We start from the raw sequence: 18,376 nt of genomic DNA, 5'->3' as shown, positions 1-18,376 counted from the left end.
AAACACAATCAGGCTGTAGTGCTTAAGTCACACGCTACATAAAATCCCAATAATTCAAAGGATACTTTCCTTTTAGGCCCATTGGCTGTATAATTAAATCCGATCGTTGTGAAGCAGTGAAAACGGTGAAGATGCTTGTCCTTCCACTGTCCCACAGGAGGAAAATTCCATAACTGCCATTTAATGGCAAAGAGAGAAGTCGACGACCATCAGAGCACCACAGGGAGTAAAAGAAAACTCTGATCCACCTTGAGTGCAAATCTTGATGCCGATTCTAATAGAGAAAATCCAGTTAATGTTCAGAGCCTGAGAAAGAGATATCTTTGCCCTGAAGGAGAAAATTCTAATGATACAGCGCTGTGCCGCCATACATACAACCACAACATTAAAACCACCTGCCTAATATTGTGTAGGTCCCCCTCGTGCCACCAACTATTCTTCTCACCACAATTGTACAGAGCGGTTATCAGATTTACTGTAGACTTTGTCAGTTCGAACCAGTCTAGCCATTCTCTGTTTACCTTTCTCATCAACAAGGCATTTCCGTCCACAGAGCTGCTGTTCACTGGATGTTTTTTGTTTTTGGCACCATTCTGAGTAAATTCTAGAGACTGCTGTGTGTGAAAATCCCAGGAGATCGTGTGGCTGCAGTGCAAACAATCATGCAGTTACGGGTCAGGAACTTCAGTTAATGTTCACATCAACCATCAGAATGGGGAAAAAAGGTGATCTCAGGGATTTGGACCGTGGCATGATTGTTGGTGCCAGACGGGCTAGTTTGGGTATTTCTGGGATTTGCACACGCAACAGTCTCTAGAATTTACTCCAAATGGTGCCAAAAACACACACAAAAAAAAACATCCAGTGAGTGGCAGTTCTGTGGACGGAAATGCCTTTTTCTGTGAAAAGAAACCATTTTTTTTTTTTTTTTGGTGGAATGGTACAGTACACTGTATCCATAAAGTAACCATGGTTTTATTATAGATTAACCATTGTTAATCTTGTGGTAATATAGTTACATGTAGCTATGGTTTTAGCTACAAATACCTTGGGAAAACTGTGGTATTTGTAATAAAATATATAGTAACAACAAAATTATGATTTTTATTACCTTTGCTTTTGTTTTATTTTGCTGTTACTATGGTTTTACAGTGAATATCATGATTAAAAATAAAATATGGCTACTCTAGTAAAACCATGGTAAATTTATTGCGAGGAAACGCAAAACTATTGTAAGGGCATGCAAAACCTATTGCCAGGGCATGCAAAACTCATTGTGAGGGAACGCAAAACTATTTCTGAAAAACAATTCCCGCCCTGTCCTCTAAGGAGCTCATACATATGTGGATGTGTGGTTGTTTCTGAGAAATATCAGACCGCTAGATGACGCCATTGAGCAACCAGAATAGAGTATTTCAGAGAGCTATGTAATAATAAAGTATAAATATATAAAAGTTAATATAATAATTGGGTATAAGAAAATAAACCTGACCAGAAGTTTTACTGGGTTTACTTTGTGACAACAACATTTTTATTGTTCTGATGAGATTGTACCTTTTCTATGCACTGCATTGCAGTATGACATGCTTTAAAATTATTTGTTTTATGTGTCTGTAGGAGAACCATAATCTGTTTGGCAGTAGTCTGGTGGCTTTGAAGGAAGAAGACATGGACCTGAGTGAGGCGCTCTGTCTGCCTGTATCTGTCCCTGAGATCCTTCAAGCCAACCAGCTACAACCTGTGAGTCCTTACTCCAAGAGTTCTGTCTCTAACATTTCCAGCCCTTGAAAACTTGCACATCATCTTTGTTTCATAATTATTGTACAGGAAATTACAGATTCTTAGTGTGCCTACCTGTGCTCTTTTGCTGTTTAGGAAGGTGTGAGGTTTTTTGTTGTCGACTGTCGTCCTGCAGAGCAGTACAATGCTGGTCACCTCTCCACTGCCTTTCATTTGGACTCTGACCTGGTAAGAATGAGGCAAGCTGGGCTGAAGGGTTATACTGTGGCTCATCATGATTAATGCATAGTATTGTATTTGTATAATAAAATAAAAGACCTAATATTTATTTCTCTTTTATTTTATTTTTTTTCTCAAATAGGGATTGATTTCCTTTTGATCCATCGTAATTGTCAAAAATTAGGGCTGTCATTTGATAAAAATATTTAATCATGATGTTTTTCGTAGTTAGCGCATTAACAAATTTGGTTCCTTTTCAAGGAAAGAAAACAAAATAATATTTTTAATTATTGAAAAAATAAATGGTTAAAAGCAGATCAACTTAAAAAGAAGAAAAAAAAACAAAACATCTCGAGACACCTGTATTTTGTTCTGTTTCATTGCACCAGCTGTGTGAATGACCCTTTATAGTTTGGAATACCACATATGAAATAGTTTGGAATACCACATATGAAATGTCCCTAGTACCTGACAAATATCAGTGAAATAGTTTTCCTGAGAAATCGCGTGTCTCTGTGACAGCCCTAGGCTCTGTAAACAGTCAAAAAAGAGTCTGGATTTGTCATGCTCTTATCACAAACACACTCTGCCTGTTAATTATTTTGTGCAGTTGAGTTTGCTGACATGTCTTTTGGAAGACAGGGAGAGAAGGTGATGGTTATACTGTAAAACTGAATAAATGTGTTATCGCTGTTTTGAAAAAAAAAAAAAAAAGTGTTAAATGTTTAACTGATCTCTTTTGTTAATCTGTTCATTTTGACAGCTCTGTCAAGAATACAATGTTTAGTACATGTTTAACTGCCTTACATCAGCTCAGTGCACCTCCTGTATCTCATATCCAGAAATGTTTTCAGGAATGCTACTGTAATGCAGTGGTGTTGTACTGTGGTTCACAGATGCTCCATAACCCTTCTGAGTTTGCCCTGTCAGTGAAGTCTCTTCTGGAGGCACAGAAGCAGTCTCTTGAGTCAGGCTCTGTGGCCAGCGGAGAGCATCTGTGCTTCATGGGCAGTGGACGTGAAGAGGAGGATATGTACATGAACATGGTGCTCGCCCACTTTTTACAGGTCAGAACTGCTTTTACTGTATATTAAATGCTGCAAGTGCAAAGTACTTGGCTGTCAAAATACTAACAGCTGTTTATAAGTGGTAAATCAAAGCAAACTTTTTTTTTTTTTTGTAGAAAAGCAAAGAGTATGTGAGCATAGCAAAAGGTGGCTTCATGGGTAAGTTTATTTCCATTAACTGTGCTTTTAATGTGACGTGTACAAATGACCACAGTGTCTGAATTGCATCTTGTACCTTCTGACTAACTTGGGAACAAAATTATTAATGAGTAAATGTAATCGGGTAAAAGAAAATAAACCCAACCAGCAGTTTATTGCTTTTACATGGTGACAGCAGCTGTTACAGTATAATGTGCTGATGAGACTGTTTTGTTTAATACACAGCATTGCAGCAGCACCTGGCAGATATTAATGTTGAGGGGCCGGATAATGTTTATGTTCACTGGATCGTGAGCACCTCAGGATCCCACAGCAGCCTCAGCTCAGTGGATGTGAGTTGTGTATGTAATACATTTTCTGTGTATTAATCTGATGATGTGGTTTACATTTTCATTTCATTTACACATCCTTTCATTTTCTCGATGGCATTTTCTGCCATCTTGTGGGCATTTTAAGTAAAGCAAGTAATTTGTAATTTTTACACTTGCAGGAATAGTCCAGGTTCAATAAAAGTTAAGCTCAATCCAATGCATTTATTGCATAATATTGATTACCAAAAAAATTGGCTTGTTCCTCCTTTTAAAAAAAAGTCGAGGTTAGAGTGAGGCACCTGAAATGGAAGTGAATTGGCCAGTTTGGAGGGTTTTAAGGCAGAAATGTGAAACTTAAAATTTTATAAAAGCACTTTCATTAATTCTTCTGTTAAAACTTGTATATTAATTGAGCTGTAAAGTTGCTTTTACGGTGGACCACTAAATTACCAGGATTACGGCGTTACGTCATCATGGCAATGATGTTGTAAAATCGGCTATAACTTTACACAGAAACGGTTATTAAGAGATTTTATCACGCTAAATTCATGTTAACACGTATAGTATTGTTTACTACTTGTGGCTATACTTTTGAAACAGTGAGTATTTTAACGTTTATGGATTAGCCCCATTAACTTCCATTGTAAGTCCTCACTGTGACCCAGAGCGACAATCCCAAATTAATTTTTGTGATAATCAACATTATGCAACAAATGCTGTCGATTGAGCTTAACTTGTATTAAATTCAGAACATTCCTTTAAAAAAAAAAAGAAGCTTCTGTTGTTGTCGAGTATTCCTTGAATTCAGTTGTGGTAACCAATAAAATATTGGGTATTTTATTTACTGATAATTCTCTCTCTTATTTTAAAACAGGGGGACTTGAATAGCACAGACGGCAAAGGAGTTAAATCACTTGTCAACAAAATGACCTTTGCACTTAAGTCAAAGTCAGTTAATGTAAAAGAAAAGGTGATCAGCTTCATTGAGAACACTTCCACGCCTGTGGAAAGGTGAGCATCTTATTCTTTACCTATGTCCTCCTTTTAATTTCTGTTAAGGGGTTATATAATCATCAGATCTCTTTAACTATGTGAATTTTTATTACCACACCCACTTATATTAAACTTTTTATGGATATAATGAAAGGTAATCGTCACATTTGTTTCCCAAAAACAGACTTTTTTTTTATTTTAGTTAGAGGCATTAATTCAAAGGTTCTGATTTTCTGGATTCTGTGTGTATAATCATCCTCCCACCCTATACCCTGCTATTTCACACTAGAATATCTATCAATCTGCCCTGGCCAGACAAGGGGATACTGGATCGGTAAGACTTCATTAATGTTTGCTTGTGCCCACACCATCGTGCATCTGGTACCCACAACTTGCCCTCTCAAGGTGGCGCTGTCAGCTTTAGCTTATAGGGGTTATTGGAACCCGGATTAAATGGCACACTCATGTATGTTCTAACATCATATGCATCTGCGTCACTTGCATCCATAGTGCATTCCCTTTTGAATTTCCTGTTTCCTGATTGAAATCTACAGTGGATTAGGAATGTCATCTGAGTGGGTTAACAGTCTAGAATTATTGAAATCCAGAATTCTAGAATTTTGAATCCATCACCAGACCTTCAGACACTTGTGTAGAACAACTGAGGCCACAAATTCCACTCACAGTTGTGGAAGCTGTAACCCACAGGTCTTTTTGTCACTCTGCCACAGTGTTTGCAGTTGATTCCATGTTGATACTAACACTGCTCTTGCCACTGTATGTCTTTCCTTGGATTATGCAAGCGGTCTGCGTCTGACAGCCTGAAATCTGATTACAGCTGTCTGACTCCTTGTCGTTCCCCCTAAGTTGTGTGGAGGGAGACTGCAGACTTTCATTGCTTTTATACAGAGATGATACTCGCATCTGTGCAAGGCTGTGGCAATTGTGAATAAATGCTGAGCAGTTGCTCATTCTCACAGTATAATACTCAAAGACTTTAAGTGTCTGGCCTTCCACACTTTGATTCTCATCTCAGAGACAGTAGCAAACATTTTAACCTCCCTCTTTTTCTTCCAACTAACAGTACTCACTTTTTCTAATCCTGGAGGACCCATTTCACTGCCATGCTCTTAGTATGCCTGTCTTAGGTTAAGGAAGACAGTGCTGGTGTGAAGGACAAGCCTCTATTCCTCCTGTGTTCTTGTAAATGATGCCTTTCCTCCTTCAGGCATGTGAGCAGCAGTGATCGGGTTGGGAAGCCGTACAGGGGTGTGAAGCCTGTCTTCAGCATTGGTGATGAGGAAGAGTATGACACGGGTAAGTGCACAGTTCCTTTTCTTCTTTTTTAAAACCACGTTCTTCATCAGATGCAGTGCACATTCTGACGGGATGCAAATTCATTTGCAGCGGTGGTCTTGAGGGTTTCTTGAAAAGTACAAGCAGGTTTGTAAGAGCAGTGTTGGAGGGTTTGCAGAAGCAGGGTCGAGAACCCGAAAATAATAAAATCAATGCCATTCTAGTTGGGCTGTCAGTAGATGTAAATTAATTAGGGCTGTTGATTTAAGGTGTTAATTCAGTGAGATAAAATATGTTTTAACTAGAGCTATCGAAGTTAACACTTTTTAAGATTTTAGATTTTTTATAGTACACATTTTTAGACTACATTTCACACTTTTCAGTCCTCCTGCAGTGCCCAGGTACTTCCCTGAAGATAACATTTTTATGACAAATGTACATTTAGCAGACATTAAGTGCTTTTCACATTCAGTACGAGTTGTATTTTCAGATTTGTTTTCTTTTTGCCACTGACACGCAAGTGCCAACTTTACAAGTCACATACAGAGAGTGCACTACAATTATCTGATGGACCAAGATGTAAAATTTCCATCATGGTCAATTTTTATCAGTCAAATTAGTTTGAATTTCCCTGACACGTAGTGTAATTTATGTTGACTTGATATAGTCAAGCAAGCGCAAGTCTCATGAAACAGGTGTTCTATTGAATAACTCGCAGAGTTGGGGAACGTACTTTTAAAAGTTTACTTACGACATTGATTTTTCTAGCAGCAGTGCTATCTATCTTTTCCGTGTGCACACACATACAGCAGATCTGTGTGTACGCAGAGAGCAGGCAAGCGAGAGAGAGTGTAAAATAAAATGTCATCTTGGACAGTGGTGTGGATGCAGCATCATTCAAAATCAGTAGTTTTCATTTACAGATGCCATTGTTGAAATTCACTATTCACAATCAGCCATGATTCATTTAATCCAAGAATGAAAGTGTTCAATAACAAGACGGTTACTGAGATGTATTACACGCTCTCTGGAATGCTAGATTCTGATTGGTCAATGGCACCATCCAGCGGTCAGATATTATTCTGTAACAACTGCACATCCGGGGATTTAGATGTATCAGACTGCTCATCCGAGTTCTGCGAGCCGTCTCTCCTGCTTCTCGGCTCATTGTGCAGTTTCATGTCCATTTATTTGTTTATTTGGCAAGTAGTATTATAATATTATAATACTGAATATTGAATATTGAGGAGTCAGACGGTCATTTTCACAAAATAAACACCAACAGCACTGGAGGTTGATTCCAGCTGTTCAGATATTTCTTTCTTCTCAAATTACACAATTTTAGCACAAATCAATATTACATGTCTATATATTTATTTGGTTAGTTGCCGTGTAATAAGCAGGATAATGTACAGTATGCCGGTTGTTATCGCTAAATAAACTTCTTCAGGGTGATACCTGATCACCCTGTGGGGTTTATTGTGCGATAACAACCAGTTGACTGTACATTATCCCTTACTTAGTGAGTAGTATTCAGCTGGTCATGTGATCCCAACATTGCTGCACCCATGAGGGTACTCCTGCCCCATGTAGAATAAAACCACTTTTAAAAGGTTTCTGAAATGACTAGAGTCATTTCTTTAGGAGTAAAACTTTGTTAATGGGGAAAAAATTACTGAGTGCACCTTTAAAGACACGTAAACACGTGAAAACTGATGCTCAGTATCAAAAAATACACAATGTATTCTAATTGTAGAGAGCACATCGATATGAAGACAAAGCCAAATCCCAGACATTTTTAGCCAATATTGAAATCCCAGCCGGATGCTTTTTTTCAGGTCCGGAAAAGAGGTCATATCTGGGAAAAATGGATGTATGGTCACCCTATTTAACCATTTATCAGTACTGAAAGGAAGTTAACGGCACATTTCACTCAACACAGGGGTAGAGGGGGCACATAGTCGCCATAAGAAGGGTGCATTTCAGACCAGAAAAGAAAAATGAATTCTCGTGCGGCACCCCCCCGTCCTGCCCTCTAAAGTCACAATATAATATAATATAATATATGTCATGTCATGTACACTGCTCAAAAAAATTAAGGGAACACATAATCATCACAGCATAACACCATAAGTCAATTAAACTTCAGGGATATGAATCTGTCCAGTTAGGAAGCCTAAGCGATTGTGAATCAATGTCACCTGTTTGGTGCAAATGAAAGTGACAACAGGTGCACTGGAGAGGCAAAAGCAAGACAACCCCCAAAAAGGGAATGGTTTTGCAGGTGGTGGCCACAGACAATTGCTCTCTCCTTATCCTTCCTGACTGATTCTTCTCAAGTTTTGCGTTTTGCTAGTGTCCTTGTCACTACTGGTAGCATGAGGCGGTACCTGCAGCCCATTCAGGTTGCACAGGTAGTCCAGCTCCTCCAGGATGGCACATCCATACGTGCCGTCGCAAGAAGGTTTGCTGTGTTTCCCAGTACTGTCTCAAGAGCATGAAGGAGATACCAAAAGACGGGCCGTTACACGAGGAGTGCTGGACAGGGCCGTAGAAGGGCATCAACCCAGCAGCAGGACCGGTATCTGCTCCTTTGTGCGAGGAGGAACAGGAGGAGCACTGCCAGAGCCCTATAAAATGACCTCCAGCGGGCTACTGGTGTGCATGTTTCTGACCAAACTGTCAGAAACAGACTCCATGAGAGTGGCATGAGGGCCCGATGTCCTCTAGTGGGACCTGTGCTCACAGCCCAGCACCGTGCAGCTCGATTGCCATTTGCCAGAGAACACCAGAATTGGCAGGTCCGCCATTGGCACCCCATTCTCTTCACAGATGAGAGCAGGTTCACACTGAGCACATGTGACAGACGTGAAAGAGTATGGAGACGAAGTCTGCCTGCGATTTCATCCAGCATGACTGGTTTGGTGGTGGGTCAGTGATGGTCTGGGGAGGCATATGCTTGGAGGGTCGCACAGACCTCCACGTGCTAGCCAATGGTACCCTGACTGCTGTTAGGTACCTGGATGAAATCCTCAGACTTATCGTCAGACCTTACGCTGGTGCAGTGGGCCCTGGGTTCCTCCTGGTGCAGGACAATGCCTGGCCTCATGTGGCCAGAGTGTGTAGGCAGTTCCTGGATGATGAAGGCATTGATGCCATTGACTGGCCCTCACGTTCCCCAGACCTGAATCTAATTGAAAACCTTTGGGACGTTATGTGTCGGTGCATCCGACACCGCCAAGTAGCACCACAGACTGTCCAGGAGCTCACTGATGTCCTGATCCAGGTCTGGGAGGAGATCCCCCGGGACACCATCCGCCGTCTCATCAGGAGCATGCCCAGACGTTATCGGGAGTGCATACAGGCACGTGGGGGCCATACACACTACTGAGTAACATTGAGTTCCTGTGATGAAATTCACGCAAGTTGGAACAGCCTGTGATTTCAATTGTTTACTTTGATTTTCGGTGTGAGTTTGAATCCAGCCCACAATCGGTTGGTGATTTTGGTTTCCATTGACCGTTGTTACGTCATTTTGCTCTCAACGAATTACACAATGTACAGTAAAGATTTTTATCTTCAATATATTTCGTTCATCGAGATCCGATGTGTGATTTAAGTGTTCCCTTAATTTTTTTGAGCAGTGTATATGCATTTAATGCTTAGCATGTTAACTTTGGGTAGTCCTGCATTCTAGATATCTATTTTTTTATGTTTTGTTTATTGTGGAAATTTAAGTATGCAAGCTACAGTATATTACATAAATTCTGTTCAGTTTATATATAATGATCACATTAGAGTCAAATCTAATCAGATAATAACAACTGCATGTTAAAACAAAATGATGAATATATTCACAACCTTTCAAATGGACTTGTCTATGTTTTATAGGTTTTCTTTATATTCTTTTGCATACCACAAACTGTTTTTTAACAGACGTTCTTTACATCCAGGGATGTGAGCAAATACACGATTCAAACACTCACAGATACCTATGTCATGAAATTCTTGAAATAGAACATTATTGTTATCCCTAAATTTCTATTTGACAAATAAATGAGACAAATAGAAATGCTTTCTAGTCACTTTTTACAGTTAAATGTTTATCAGTTCAATATTTGATATACTTGTGATCTCAAATCCATTTGGGTTTTTCCTTAGCTTATTTCCTTCTCTCCTTTCAGATGAGATTGACAGGTCATCAATGTCAGATGATGACAGGAAAGAGATTGTCAATATTCAGACTTGGATAAACAAACCAGATGTAAAGCACCATATTCCATGCAATGAGGTTAAGGAGACCGGACACATGTTCCCAAGGTGAGGCTACCTATCTGAACACTGCAGAAGACATGGGACAGGTGCAGAAAAGTTGAATGCAGGCCATTTTTTTTTTAAATGAAGTCACAAGATATGCTTAACATTGGTATGCTGCCATTGTATTCTGAAATTATGGTTTTCATCCATCATTAATATTATCACCTAGTATTAGACTCTTTCTAACAGGTGGCCCAGTTTGTTAGAATTGTCATAACTCTTTATGATAATATTTTTCAGCCAATCAGATTTTGAGGCTGGACCTAACGTCAGTGGATTATGGATGATGTGTAATTCAAATTTGTATTTATTTTTTTAATGTTCTGCAGCCATCTCCTGATCACTGCAACACACATGTACTGTTTAAGAGAGCTCGCCGCCCGTAAAGGTTTTGCTTGCATCCAGTCCAGGCAGGCCCTCAACTCTGTGGTGAAGATCACCTCCAAGAAGAAGCATCCAGAGCTCATCACTTTTAAGTTTGGCAACAACAATGCCACAGGAGTGGAGATACTGGCTGTGGAGAGGTACGGTCACTGATACAGGACATGAGACTGTCCTATTTATTCCTCTTTTTTAGCCCAGTTCAAGTTGTATTCTAGATTCTGCTCAGGCTTGTACTGGCTAAACAAAGTAAGTCTTGTACTTACTCTGATTGGTTAAGCAAAGCCTTGAACAAAACTTTTCTCATCTAGTTTGACTTGTACTGAAAGGAAAAATCTCAGCATAAAATCACATTATTTATTAATGCTTGTACTCATTTCCTTATTTTTGTTATTTGTCAGTGTTCTGACATTTCTCACGTTTCTTCTCAAGGTATTTAATTCCGAATGCGGGTGATGCCACTAAAGCCATCAAACAGCAAATAATGAAAGTTTTGGATGCTATGGAGAGCTCTTAGTGACGGAGACATCAGAGAGGCTTCGCTCTGGTCATCCAGGGGACGACCACTGCTCCAGCCAGATGTCAGCCTGAAGGGGAAGGAGGGAGTAGAACATTTACACACTCTGTTTCTTTGACATCGTCCCTTCCATCTCCTCCCTGGGCAACACTGACATTGAGAACTTGAGTGCTGTCAAGACTCTTTGGGCGCGTTGCTATCATGATTGACAGGAATTCTAAAAATTTAGGCAAGGAGATGTGAATACGAGCCTGCATTTGAAATGTTTAATTTGTTTATTTTGCTTTTGTTATCATTTCTGTTTTGAGAACCTGAGTTAATTAGGCAAGTTAGATTTATTATCTCTCCTTTATCTGTCTCGAGCCTTAATGAAAAGCTACTGCATTTTATATGAAAGACTCAAACAGGTCCTCTGGATGAGAAAACATTTTTGGAATACTTTAATATATGAGGTTATTAATTAATTTGCCATTTGAAGATTTAAGTATCATATATTGCTGTGAACTCATGTAACAGAGAAGAGTTTCATGCATATTTATCAGAGCAGTGTCTTTACAGCACAAATAATTGGAGTCAGATCACTGGCATTGATGATGTATGTGCTTAATTTTCATATTGGGAAAGAACACTACTCTCCACGATGTTGCTTGCACAAAAGAGGCTGCACCAGTGTGATGCACAAATACTTACACACAACTCATTAAAATGACCTTTGGAAACCAGAAATAATGATAACCTTTTAAGTCACCTGTTATATTCTGATTCCAAGAAATTTTGTGATTGCAGCCTTGATGATTAAAGGGAACAGGTCAAGAGAAAGTCATTGTACACTTACAGTAAAACTAGACTTCTCTGTAAATCATGGCCAAGTTTACCAGAGAATGTATTGAGAAAAAGTTTTCAGATGCCAATAATTGATTGCATTATGTGGACCAGCTCCTGAAGAAATAGACTGGATTCATAAGCCAGTTGTCATCGAAATCAAATAAATGCATAAATAAATAAACCATTTACCAGTATCAATCATAACGGTACATCTTAACACAGATCAAAGGAATGTAAGGAAAATTAAGGTTGACATGAAGACTAGGGGAGAGCTATTTATATATTTTTGGTCCCTCTGTGTGAGGAAAAAGTCCTGCCACTTTGTCACACTATGCTAGTTCTGAAAAATTTATTTGAAAGCTTAAATAAAAGTCCCTTGTATTAATTGTTTGTTAAAACCATGGATTACTATTGATAAAAGTTTTAATAAATCCAAATGAGGTCCACCATGTCTCACTCTGTATGAATAAATTGGGTAAATTTGTCATAATTGCACATAACAGCATGCAACAATGTAAAATGTTTTTTTTTTTTTTGTTTATATCAAAATAAGTACATTGCAACATATTTACAATAATTCCTTATAGTTTGATAAAGAATTGTTTACTTGGTTGTCAAATGAAAGTGAAATTAAACTGTACAATATTGCCACATTAGCCTTATAACGAGCATCAAGTGAATAGAAAATTTGTAAAAAAAAATAAAAAAACAAATACTGAAGGAATGGCCAATGGAAATCACTTTTAGACGATTGTAAACAGAGCACGTCTCCATATTCATTTTCACAAACCTTAGGAGCGATTCAATACTTACATACTGCAATTCAACAGTATTAGAGGGTTTACGACTTACAAATAAGATACAATAAAGGGTTTACAGTATTACATGGAGGCTACATAATGTCAGTCTTACATCCAAAAATGAATAACACTTTTTTTTTTTTTTTTTTTTTTTTTTTTTTGAGAATAAAGAAAAAAAAATGTGCGATTTGAAATGCATACAATCAAAACTGACAAATGTCAGAGTTTCAAAAAAGCATATTGTTCAACTGCAAGGAATGATCGCAATAAAGATTATAAACAAGTAACACTAAAGCTCCTACAGGGAGGAAAAGTTTTTTTACAAAAAAAAAGAAAAAAAGAACGACAATAATGATGAACATATAAAAGTATACAGTACCTTTAGCATAAATGTAAAAATGTAAAAAGAACCCCCAAAGTTCAGTGTTTTATATTGCGCGTAGTAATAACATTTCAGCATTTCTTAAGTGCTTTGTCTCAAGAAACATTAAAAATGACTAAACAGTTTAGCAAAGCACCATTTCTCACTCAGCCACAGCTGCTAATGTTTAATAAAGGGGCTTGAAATGACAAGAGCTAAATCCACCAGAGGAAAAAGGACTTTAAGTGCATTTTATCTGCCTATTTAATTTTAAGTGACCTAGAGCACTATAAAGCTCACAGTTTTTCTTTTATTATCATTTGCAGAGGAAAACTGTGAAACGATTTGGACAAACACCCAAGTGTGTTAATATGAAATTACAGTAAATGTGCACTGTTGACATGAATATATTGTATTGTATTGTATTGTGGCTAGGCATCACATTCATTCCCCCTCCTCTTTGATGCGCTGTTGCTTGTTGCGGCGTGAGTCAGGGGCCAGGTCAAAGGAGAAATCGGACCAGTCGTCTCGCGGAGGGAAGGAAATGGTCTGGCGCAGTGTGAAACGCACAGCATCGATCACACGCTCGCCTCGTGCTTCGGTGGAGCCCACGCTGACAGTGGATGTCCCACTAGAGGTGCGCAAGATGTGGGGAGGTGGAGAGAACTCCATGGTCTGTCGGTACTCCATGATTCCTTTCCAGATGATGTGCTGGAATTCTGTGGGAATCTTCAGCCTGGACAAGTCCTGTGGATAGATATACCACAGAGCTCATGAATACAGCAGCAACTGCTCTGATCTCTCCATCACCCCAGACACACCAGAGCCTAACATGTACTGTAAGTTCTATATTTTGATATTAAACAAATCTATGGGTAAAATTTTCACAAACATATTGTGCGTAAGGGAAAGGCTTCGAGGCTCTTGAAATATACAGCATTGTGCAACAGTCTTAGGCACATTATATTTTTCACAAAAACCTTTGTCTTATTTTATATATTCTGATTTTAGTGTATCAGTAGGAAGTACCAATTTTAGATTTCAACATTCCCTTTGTAAATAGAATTGAATAGAAGAACAAGGAGCCCTACAACAGATGGCATAGCCCCCACAGAGCCCGGATCTCAACATCATCGAGTCAGTCTGGGATTACTCGAAAAGACGGAAGCAATTAAGACAGTTTAAACAGATTGAAGAACTGTGGCAAGTTCTTCAAGAAGCTTGGAACATCCTATCTGCAACAACCAAGGAAAGCTGTGTCAAGGTGTACCTAGGAGAACTGGTGCTGTTTTAAAGGCAAAGGTTGTCACACCAAATTTTGATTTAGCTTTTTTATGTTTACTGGACTGTGATGGACTGGCCCTGCCTTCCGCCAGAGACAACTGGGATAGGCTCCAGCACTACCCATGACCCTACATAGGACAACTGGCTATAGAAGATGGATGTTTAATTTGTATGATGTTAATTGATAAATTAAAACTATTTATGGCATTATTTTTGAAGACATCCTCACTATACAACCTTTTTCACAAGTGCCTAAAACCTTTGCACAGTACTGTAATTTTGAAGTCCCTTGAGTTCATAAAGAAAATAATAATAATAAAATGATTCTATCAAAAAAAAATTTTTTTTAATAAAATAGAATAACAAAGAATAACATATGTTGATCAATGCATGTCACAAAAATGACATTTGCATGCTTTTACGTGTTTTCGCACATCTGCCTAAAACTAACTAGCCAAATAGTTTTTGGTAGTCTGAACTGGAAAAAAAATGATATTACAGAATAATTACAGAATGCATGCATGAAAACGTACAAAGACACTAAGGAGAAAGGCAAATTCCTCACCTCCAAGTTGTAGTTCTCAATCTGGTAAATATTGGTCAGACCCTGGGCAGTGAAATAGTCCAAACAGGCTGAGCAGCCCAGCCTCAATAGGAAGCTGCAATGAATAGATTTGACATTATTTTAACAATGCTGTTTCCCCCGATATTTCACTTCGATAATGCACTCATGTTCAGAAACATCTACAGTGATGATTTTTGTGTACCTGGAAATGCTGTTGTCCATTGGGTATGGTGGAGGAGGTGTGCAGTGAGAGGAGGGCACCATTTGTAACTGAGGCTGCAGGGGGTTGGTAGGGCTCAGGGCACTCATGTCTGTATTCATAGGTACAGGGCCACCCATCATGGGAGAGTTCACTGAAGGAAGGGGAAAGGGTTGAGGAGTGTAATAAACCTCAAAAGGGAGAAATAAAATAAAAGCATGCAGTATTTCTTTATCTCAGACCTGTCCATGCTTATTATAGCATACATATTTCAGATACTACAGTATACACCGATCAGCCACAACATTAAAACCACCTGCCAAATATTGTGTAGGTCTCCTTCGAGCCGTCAAAACAGTGCCAACCCGCATCTCAGAATAACATTCTGAGATGCTATTCTTCTCACCACAATTGTACAGAGCGGTTATCTGAGTTACCGTAGACTTTGTCAGTTTGAACAAGTCTGGCCATTCTCTGTTGACCTTTCTCATCAACAAGGCATTTCCATCCACAGAACTGCCACTCACTGGATGTTTTTTGTTTTTGCAACATTCTGAGTAAATTCTAGAGACTGTTGTGTGTGTGAATCCCAGGAGATCAGCAGTTACAGAAATACTCAATCCAGCCCGTCTGACACCAACAATCATCCATGCGATTATCTAATCAGCCAATCGTGTGGCAGCAGTGCTGTGCATAAAATCATGCAGATACGGGTCAGGAGCTTCAGTTAATGTTCACATCAACCATCAGAATGGGGACAAAATGGGATCTCAGTGATTTTGACCGTTGCATGATTGTTGGTGCCAGACAGGCTGGTTTGATTATTTCTGTAACTGCTGATCTTCTGGGATTTTCACACACAACAGTCTCTAGAATTTACTCCGAATGTTGCCAAAAAACATCCAGTGAGTGGCAGTTCTGTGGACAGAAACGCCTTGTTGATGAGAGAGGTCAACAGAGAATAGCCAGACTGGTTCAAACTGACAAAGTCTATGGTAACTCAGATAACCGCTCTGTACAACTGTGGTAAGAAGAATAGAATTTCAGAATGTTATTCTGAGATGCGGGATGGCGCTGTTTTGGCAGCACGAGTGGGACCTACATAATATTAGGCAGGTGGTTTTAATGTTGTGGCTGATCGGTGTAAAATACCATCAAGCAGTTGACCAAAATTGACAGAAATAAAATACAACAAACATCTGAGGGTCCTAACTATGTATTAGGCAATTTCAGAATACAAGAAACCTGAGGCACTTTTTACACAGTAGGCCAAATGAGAATGCATATTTTTCATGTATAAGTGCATTTTGACAGCACTTTTGTGCCGAAGGCTAGGCGGATTGTCCCACAAAGATCTTGTTCAATTTATAAGGAAGCTGTCTGTCAGTGTGACATTGAGAACTGAGAATTTCTCAAGCCCAGACAGGCTTTTCTTTGGTGGGGAGGAAGGGATTCTGAGACCAGACACTTTCTTTATGTATAATTATCAAAACATATTGCTTATCATTTGTAAGATTTTTGGTAACACTTTACAATAAGGTTCCATTTGTAAACATAAATTAACATGGACTAACAATAAACAATACTTTTACAGCATTTATTAATCTTAGTTAATGTTAATTTCAACATATACTAATACATTTTTAAAATCAAAAGTTGTTTTTGTTAACATTAGTTAATGCACTATGAACTAAAGTGAACTAACAATGAACAACTGTATTTTTATTAACTAACATTATCAAAGATTAATAAATGCTGTAAAAATATATTTTTAATTGTTTGTTCATGATATCTAATGCATTAACTAATGTTAACAAATGGAACCTTATTGTAAAGTGTTACCAGATTTTATTTATGGGCTTAACAATACAATAAGGCACCCTTTTTAATTAATCCAAATGCCAGTCCTAACACATTCTCATAATTGTAATTGTCAGTACATTTGTAGATGGTAAAATTCCATTAATTGAATTTTTAATGATTAAGTATAGGCCTTACTGTCAGTCAATCCTCCACCCATGCTTGATGGGGTGAGTGTGTTGCGTTGTTGGGGGTTTATGAGCTGACTAACTGATGGCAGCTTGTTCTTGACCAGAGTGGGTGAGCTGGAACCGAAGGTTGGCTGAGGTGGCAGAGAGCTCCTGAGGGAGAGATGAAGATACAGGTGATGATACTGATTGTTGGATATATCCCATCTTAGGTCCAGAACTTAGACAAACTTAGGGACATTTTTTTTTTTTTTTTTTTGCATAGGTCTTAGCTACTTAGTCATGGTCATTTTATACAAAGAAGCACTGTAAATGTTTTGGATAGTCAAGCGGAGAAGACGCAAAGAAATAATTCTCAAACATGTCTGTATTATCCTGTAATTATCTGGAAACATGAAAATATTTCTTTGGGAAAATAATTCCCCTATAACTGTAATAAAGTGAACAACAAATGCCAGATTTGTAGATTTATTATCAATTTACAATAACATTGTATGAGTGTGTGTGTGTAGCCTTAAATGATTCTGAACTTGCATATTGTGTTTTCTTTGTTCATGTGTAATCAAACTATATGGTAACACTTTACAATATCCTTTGAACAACCTGGTTTCACAGAATCACGTAACTATAACTGAATTTTTGCAAAATTAGTTTCATGTACCTCATTTTACGTATTGCAGCAGTTTAGAAGCAACAACAACAATGGGTTTTATTTAATTTCACACAAATTTCAAGTAAAACGGCAGATTGACAGTTCATAAACACTTATTTTTTGCTCTGTTACTCACACAATGCTACCTTGTGACATCGAAACACTTTTACTATAACACATGATTTGAAAGACGATACATTTTAACACCTGCATTACATAACCAACTACATTTCAAAGCTTATTTCAATGTGACCAAGATGCGCGGTAGCTCATCTTGTCAGAGAAGCACCACAAAATTAGGTGGTTGCTTAGGCTATTGCAATTTTCATCTCATATTTGCTTTTTATGACATTATACTGTAGGTTAGGTTTAGATTAAAGGTTTAGTTTAGGGATGTAGGTTTTGTTTATTTAAAACTCCATAGAGCATTATCCTTAAAAACCTTTTAACTGCTTTTAGTGTCCCTAACAGTGTACATTCTCCTGAAAAAAGCAGCGATCATTTTAATGAAACACTTAATTTCATTTTTCAAAAACGTTGCCAGTCACATACTTTTCATGAGATCAGGCTGACATTGCAATCTACTTTACAATATATCTGATTACTCATTTACATTAGTTAACTACATTAGTAACATGAATCAACAATGAACAATAATTTTACAGCACTTATTACTCTTGGTTAAAGGGGTAGTTCACCCAA

The 18,376-nt window shown here is 38.3% G+C and overlaps 2 protein-coding genes across 12 annotated transcripts in view; one reads left to right on the top strand and one right to left on the bottom strand.

The window, feature by feature from the left end:
• Window positions 1–12,271, top strand: part of LOC127449644 (TBC1 domain family member 23) — a 31,129-nt gene extending 18,858 nt beyond the window's left edge. Inside the window, exons 9-19 of one of the 4 annotated variants that reach the window (XM_051713182.1) lie at window positions 1,618–1,740; window positions 1,876–1,968; window positions 2,856–3,026; window positions 3,143–3,185; window positions 3,411–3,517; window positions 4,371–4,507; window positions 4,779–4,823; window positions 5,718–5,806; window positions 9,970–10,105; window positions 10,432–10,626; window positions 10,916–12,271. In XM_051713182.1, the coding sequence (XP_051569142.1) occupies window positions 1,618–1,740; window positions 1,876–1,968; window positions 2,856–3,026; window positions 3,143–3,185; window positions 3,411–3,517; window positions 4,371–4,507; window positions 4,779–4,823; window positions 5,718–5,806; window positions 9,970–10,105; window positions 10,432–10,626; window positions 10,916–11,000 (1,224 nt within the window). In that variant the 3' untranslated portion in view covers window positions 11,001–12,271. Of the gene's footprint in view, window positions 1–1,617; window positions 1,741–1,875; window positions 1,969–2,855; window positions 3,027–3,142; window positions 3,186–3,410; window positions 3,527–4,370; window positions 4,508–4,778; window positions 4,824–5,717; window positions 5,807–9,969; window positions 10,106–10,431; window positions 10,627–10,915 lie in introns of all 4 variants that reach the window. The other 3 variants (XM_051713181.1, XM_051713184.1, XM_051713183.1) reach the window with 3 other exon arrangements.
• Window positions 11,031–18,376, bottom strand: part of LOC127449646 (tumor protein 63-like) — a 60,758-nt gene continuing 53,412 nt past the window's right edge. For 2 of the 8 annotated variants that reach the window (XM_051713185.1, XM_051713187.1), the window contains exons 11-14: window positions 17,033–17,175; window positions 15,038–15,188; window positions 14,836–14,929; window positions 12,411–13,733 (exon numbers count right to left, since the gene is read on the bottom strand). In XM_051713185.1, coding sequence (XP_051569145.1) covers window positions 13,431–13,733; window positions 14,836–14,929; window positions 15,038–15,188; window positions 17,033–17,175 — 691 coding nt within the window. In that variant the 3' untranslated portion in view covers window positions 12,411–13,430. Of the gene's footprint in view, window positions 13,734–14,835; window positions 14,930–15,037; window positions 15,226–17,032; window positions 17,176–18,376 lie in introns of all 8 variants that reach the window. The other 6 variants (XM_051713190.1, XM_051713193.1, XM_051713189.1 and 3 more) reach the window with 5 other exon arrangements.

This window comes from Myxocyprinus asiaticus, chromosome 12, assembly GCF_019703515.2.
Source record: "Myxocyprinus asiaticus isolate MX2 ecotype Aquarium Trade chromosome 12, UBuf_Myxa_2, whole genome shotgun sequence".
NCBI classification, from domain to species: Eukaryota; Metazoa; Chordata; class Actinopteri; order Cypriniformes; family Catostomidae; genus Myxocyprinus; species Myxocyprinus asiaticus.
This window is presented reverse-complemented; position numbering and strand designations above follow the sequence as displayed.